Source organism: Pteropus vampyrus, unplaced genomic scaffold (genome assembly GCF_000151845.1).
Source record: "Pteropus vampyrus isolate Shadow unplaced genomic scaffold, Pvam_2.0 Scaffold25, whole genome shotgun sequence".
NCBI lineage: Eukaryota > Metazoa > Chordata > Mammalia > Chiroptera > Pteropodidae > Pteropus > Pteropus vampyrus.
This window is the reverse complement of record NW_011888806.1, coordinates 13,182,814-13,189,171: the sequence shown is the minus strand read 5'-3', so window position 1 is coordinate 13,189,171 and position 6,358 is coordinate 13,182,814. Positions and strand designations below refer to the sequence as shown.

The following is a 6,358-nucleotide window of genomic DNA, read 5'->3' as shown; positions in this document are numbered from 1 at the left end:
AGTCTCTATCTAATGACAGGGTCACAGATGCTTCTGGGCAAAAGATGGGCAGAAGCTGAGGTAGCACAAGATCAAAGCTGAGAGATTGGGTTCATTGAGTTCACCTCCCCCAGCTCTGGTCACCACCAGTGGGGCTGGTGGGACTCAGGGAAGAAAATGTCCTTAACGCTCTTTTGAGTGATATGTAGGAGTAGAGTTCCTATTTATCAGTTGGAAGTAGTACAAAGTGACAGTGTTAGTAAGTGAGAAATGGAGAATGTCATGAGTGGGGGTCTGCATTCAAATGAAACTTGCTGACCTTCCCTCTGGTTATGCCTATGGCAGATGGGATCTGAGAGGCCTGGTATTAGGGGCTGCTGTTAGCTCAGAGCCCAAATCAAATGTGAAACATATGGTCATCATGAAGCATCAGGCACCTTTGAGAAGACATTCTCTAAACAACACTTAAGTATTTGGTCAAGAACACCAACGAATTCATAATCATTTATTGGAAATCACTCATAGTTTACACATTATTAATGGCAAAATAACACTGTTAAACACCTGCTGGATGAAGAACTTCATTATGACAATTTCGTATTGTCTTCATTTCTTTTTCAAAAATTAAAAATTTAATTTTTAAATCTTACATCTTTTCTAAAAAGATCTATCTTCAAAGGGCTCCAATGCCAACACTATAAGCCTTTCTCTTGCTCTAACGTCTAACACTAAGGGTACACTGTCCCATTAATTCAACATGCTCTTTACAAAGTAACTTAATACACAAAATTTTTTTAATCCAGAAGCTACATAATGATCACTTTATATTTTGCTGCAAAATCAATGAAGGCCTCATGCAGGTGAAACATTAGTAGAAACTGAGTTCTAGATAACTGTTGGTTAATAAGTCCGATGGACTGGTGTGGAAAATTAATATGCTTATTTAGCAAAAGCAGCTAAAGTACATGCATCACTGGCTGAGGTCAATTAGAATATAAATTAGTATATAAACATTGAAATGAGAGCTTAATTTGAGCTTAATTTGATGTCTGGTATGTCTGAGTTAATACACCTTTAAAATGACAATAGCAAAGAGAACAAAATCAAACACCTAAACAGGCACTGATTTATAGGGTTGACTGGGAGTATAGCTCAGGACACACAAGTAGCTGGGCAGTGAACAGATCTTTTTTGAAGCAAACACCATAGAGCATTAACAAGCTGTAAACAGGGCAAAAAAAAACAAAAACCAAAAAACAAAAACCTAGAGACCCATTTTCTATATTCTCATTCTAAAAAATGTTCAATTTTCTAACTTAAAAACAACAAAAACACGCGCAACAACTACGAAACAGAAACAGTCTTTAGTTACTACTTAGACCACTGCTTCTGTCCTCTACCTGACTCTGCTCCTTCAGATAGTGTGTTTAAAAATAATGCTGGGTTAGTTGGTCGAAAAAAAAAAGAAATGCTCTCCTGAATCACACTGAAAGAATATTAAATTCCTTCATCCTGTCAGGGTTAACATTATGTACAAGCATATGAGGATGTATGTTTGACATATTGTAGCTACAGCGATTAAATCACATGTCCACATTCTAACGTTAAACTATAGTTACATTGACTTAAAAATTTTTTTTTCATTGATAGTTGTATCTTGGCTTTGAGAGAAACAAAAAATTCCCAACCCACAGATTCTGTTCCCTTCTACCCTCTACCCCTTCCCACCATCCAATGGACAAGAGAACTATAATAACAGAAGGCATGAACCAAGGTGTCAAGGGCAGACACGTTGGATGGCGGTTCCAGGTTCAAGCACTGCCATCTCCAGTCCTGGCTTTCCGGGCCTCGATCATTGGCTTGGTTGCCCGTTTGCGGTCAGTGGCCAGCCCCAGCCAGCACATGATGTCAATGAACCATGTGGTTGGGTTGAAATTTAAGCCAAATTCACTCGCAGAATAGTCAAAGGGAAAGGTGTGATGGTAATTGTGGAAGCCTTCACCTGGAATACAAAATGAGCATTGAAATATATCACGCACCATCTCTCTGCATAGATTTTTTAATCACTCTTTTATTGAGGGTCTACCATGTGCAAAACACTGCGTCAGGCTCTTTGGAGAACAAAAGACTTGTTTCTTGCCTTAAGGAAGTGTTTACTTAGTTGGCTAGTAAAACTATATGTGAACAGAAAATAACAAAAAGGTTATCAGCAGAAAGTCATATGATAATTTTCCTGTATGAATTGGAGACATGGTACCATAACTTCAGCGTTGTACTTCCTGAGCTAAATGCTGAATGGCTGGTAACAGATCGTCATTTTGATGTATGTTCACAAAAGGAAAACAGTCTCTGCAGACTGGAGTGATTAGAGCAAGACTTCCTGGGAGAGCTTGAAAGAAATGAGAATTATTCAGATAGGTAAGTAAATTAAGGAGTTAGATAGTGAAATATCCAAAGTCTGTCTATATATTACTCTGACCCTTCCCGTGAACAGCTTTTCCTCCTTTCCTTTTTTTTAAAGGTGTTTTCAGGAAGGAGGAGGTGGTATCTCAAGACTTCTTTCATTTGATTTTTAAAAACAGCTTTATGGAGATATAACCCACCATACAATTTACCCATTTAAAGTGTACAATTTAATGGCTTTTAGAATATTCGGAGTTGTGCATCCATCACCACAATGAATTATAATATTTTCATTCTCTGAAAGGAAACCTCACACCGCTTAGAATTCACGCCCCCCACCCATCCCCTATCTCTCCCAGACTTGCTATCTCTTTGATGATTAATCCTATGTCAACCTAACTGGCCGAGGGGTGCCCATTAAATATTATTCTGGGTGTGTCTGTGAGGGTCTTGCTAGATGAGAGTAGCATTTAAATCAGCCGTCTCAGTAAAGTCGATTGCCCTCTCCAACGTGGGTAGGTTTCATCCAGTATATTAAGGGCCTGCATAGAACAAATGGTGGAAGAAAGAGACACTTTTTTCTTGACTCATTGATTGTACTGGGACAACTCTCATCTCCTGCCCTCGGACCAGGACTTACACCACCGGCTCCCCTGGTGCTCCAGCTTTGGACTTAATCACACCACTGACTTCCCCAGGTCTCCGGCTCACAGTCAGCAGATCATGGGACTCTTCCCTAACGGTGTGAGCCAATTTTTCACAATAAATCAGCCATTCTATTTATCTATAGAAACAACAGAATATATCTATGTTTGTATAGATATTCTACTATTTCTATATATATGGAAATTTATTATGAGGAATATATGTAACATATGTAACAGTATACATACTGAGACACACACAGTTTCTGTTTCTCTGGAGAACCCTAGTATTATCTCTATTTGCCTATTCTGAACATTTCATGTAAATGAAATCATGTAATATGTAATCTTATGTAACTGGTTTCTTTCACTTAGCATAATGTTTTCAAGGTGTAGCAGGTATCAGTATTTCATTTCTTTTTATTGCTGAATGGTATTCTATTATATAGATATACCACCACTTACCACGCCATTGTATTTTTACAATTGTGTTTATCCATTCATCAGTTGATGCACGTTTGGTTTATTTCCATTTGTTAGCTATTATGAAAAATGTTGCTTTGAGCATTCATGCACAAGTTTTTTGTGTGGACATATATTTTCATTTCTCTTGGGTATAAACCCAGGAGTAGAACTGCTGGATCATATAGTAACTATTTTTAACCATTTGAAGAACTAACTGCCAGATTCTTCCTTTATTTCTTAAGTGGCAACAGGTCATGATATAGTTCTTTTATTGACCACGTTTGAAAGATTCTGCTCTACAATGAGTACATCAGATGGATTGATCTTTGGTCTGCAACTTTCTTAATTTAAGTCCTCTCTACTCTGTCCCTCCACCCTCGTCACTTTTAGTGTTTTTTTCTTAAACTAAGGTACAGTATAGAGAAGTTTCCCCCCTATTTTCAGAAACGAGGATGTTCTAAGAACTCTATCTGTATCCACCATCTGCTTCAACCAACTGCACAGTTGGTTGAAACAGAGCCTTCCAAGGACCTTCATGAAGAAGACTGACTGGGAGTCCAGTGCTGACCTGAACAGACTTAAAACCAATACCCTGCTCTTCAGAGCCTGTGCATGGTCACACTCTTTGGGTTTCCTGGATCTCCATCTCTATATAAGATGGTAATAGCCCATCCTCTCTCCACCCCAGTCTGCTCTCAGAGCCAACACTAAATGTGGTTCCCCTCACTAGAGTCCTTCTAGAAGATGAAGAGTGAGAGGAGGAAAAAGCAATCGGTGGGTCAGGAAGCTCTTTCTTCAGTTTTCCAAGGCACCTTTCTCTCTGCTTATCCCATTATCCCATAGCTAAACTTAGTGTTTATTTCACCTTATACTGCTCTCATCAACAACAGATCCCTGGGGTCTCAATAAACGGGAAACCCTAATGAAGTGGTGGCAAAAAAATCATTGTTGAGTGACACAGAGACCATTTCTACTTAAAGTAGAAACTTCTCTTCCTGGATTTGATCTCTGTGCTCAAGGCTCAGCTTACCAAGAAGCCCAAATTGCTTTTATAAAGCTATAGTTACTATTTATTAATCTCTTACTATGCGCCAGCCACAGTGCTAAGTGCTTTAATGAGTATGAACTCCTATAATCCTCACACCTCTGAGCTATGATTATCCCCGTTTAAAAATGAGAATGTAAATTCACAGAAGGGACGAGTAACTTGCCTAAGACCATATGGCTAGTAATAAAAACAACATCACTGAAGGCTTATTTTGTGTTAATTACTGCTGCAGACACTACGTATTAACTCGTCTACCCCTCCAACACCAGGATGAGGTAAATGTCACTATTATCTCCACCTTACAGATGAGGGCACAAGGTATGGAGGAGCCAGACAACTTGCCCAGAGAGTAATTAAAGGTACCAGGGCTCTACCAAACTTGTTGGACTCCCTAGGCCTCGCTCTTAGCCATTTTGTGGTACCATGAGATGCCACCATCTCGTTTCTTCCCATCTCTTTGTTTGAAGGCCTGTTTTCCTACAGTCAGCCAAATGATTGAACAGCTGAGGCTAGAGTGGTCAGGACAATTGGAGAGACAAGTCAACTGCTACTCTCCTTTAGGAAAATTTCCATAGCAAAAATAAATAGCTACTAATTATTTATCACCTACTATGTGGCAGGTACTATACCAAGCGATCTATATATACTAGCATTTTACTTAATCCTCACAACATCCCTATGAAAAGGCATTGCCATTCCTACTTCACAGATAAGAAGGCTGTAAATCAGAAATTAAGTGACTTGCCCGAGAGCCGAGATTCTAATACCAAAGGCCAAGTTCACTCTGTTCCACTCCACTGCCTCTTTTTATAGATTCCACAAAACCACAAGAAGCCAAGAAAATCGAGCTGCCATTTTCTTCACTGGATCTCATACCCCTACTCACCAATGGCACCCAGAGTGACCAGTGGGTTCTGCCGAGGGCTGATGTGCTTGTCATAGGGTCGGTTTCCATACATGTGGGCAGCACTGTTGACCAGCCAGGTGACATTGAGAGAGATGGTATAGCGGAGGATGGAGGCCAAGAAGTAGGAATTCCACAGACTCTCTCCCCAGATGCACCAGGGCACCAGTGTGGGGACCACGAAGCACATGAGCACCACGGTGATCTTATAGTACCTGGAAGGAAGGATAATATGCTATCATTGGGCACCTGTTGATGGTGGTGGGGATAGGCTGAGCAAGCTATAGGAAAAGTCAGGAATTGTGCTGGTCAGCAACTCTTTCTGTATAAGGAATACCCTTTTGCATGTCACTTTCTGCAGGGGTCACAAATGCATATAACCACAAGGGCTAGGCAGGTAACACAAATTTGAGAATTAGCACAGATAGAATGTTATAGAAAGTAGTAGGGCCTGCAGCATATTTCAGAGGAATTTTAATATAAAATGATTAATATTGTGCTGTGAAACCCATGTGTCTTAGAGCTACATTTGTCCTACAAGCCACCAGTTTGACAGGTGCTAGCTTTCTTCATCAGTCAACCAACCTGCTAATCAGGTTTTCTTGAATAATTTCTTGAATAATTTTCTTGAATAATTTCTTGAATAATTTTTCTTGAATAATTTTCAAGCACACAATTCTGTGCTTACTTAGCTTAGTGAAAAAGGAAATGACCCACTTCCAAAAATGTTCTTTGTCCATTAAAGGTTACATTCTAAACCAGCATAAAAAATAAACACTAAGTACAGGAACAAGCATGGCCACATAAAAAGTAAGCGTTAAAAAGAAACCATTATTGTTTGATTTCTGGACCTGTGTATCCAGCAAACATTTACACAGTACCTACTATATGCCAGGCCCTGAGTGCTGGTGATAC

At 39.6% G+C, this 6,358-nt stretch overlaps 1 protein-coding gene across 1 annotated transcript in view; it reads right to left on the bottom strand.

Annotated features, from left to right (window-relative positions):
* Positions 1-451: 451 nt before the first annotated feature.
* The window catches only part of SCD5 (stearoyl-CoA desaturase 5), a 134,592-nt gene continuing 128,685 nt past the window's right edge, over positions 452-6,358 (bottom strand). The window contains exons 4-5 of the mRNA XM_011356373.2: positions 5,426-5,658; positions 452-1,981 (exon numbers count right to left, since the gene is read on the bottom strand). Of these exons, the coding sequence (XP_011354675.1) occupies positions 1,791-1,981; positions 5,426-5,658 (424 nt within the window). The 3' untranslated portion in view covers positions 452-1,790. The remainder of the gene's footprint in view (positions 1,982-5,425; positions 5,659-6,358) is intronic.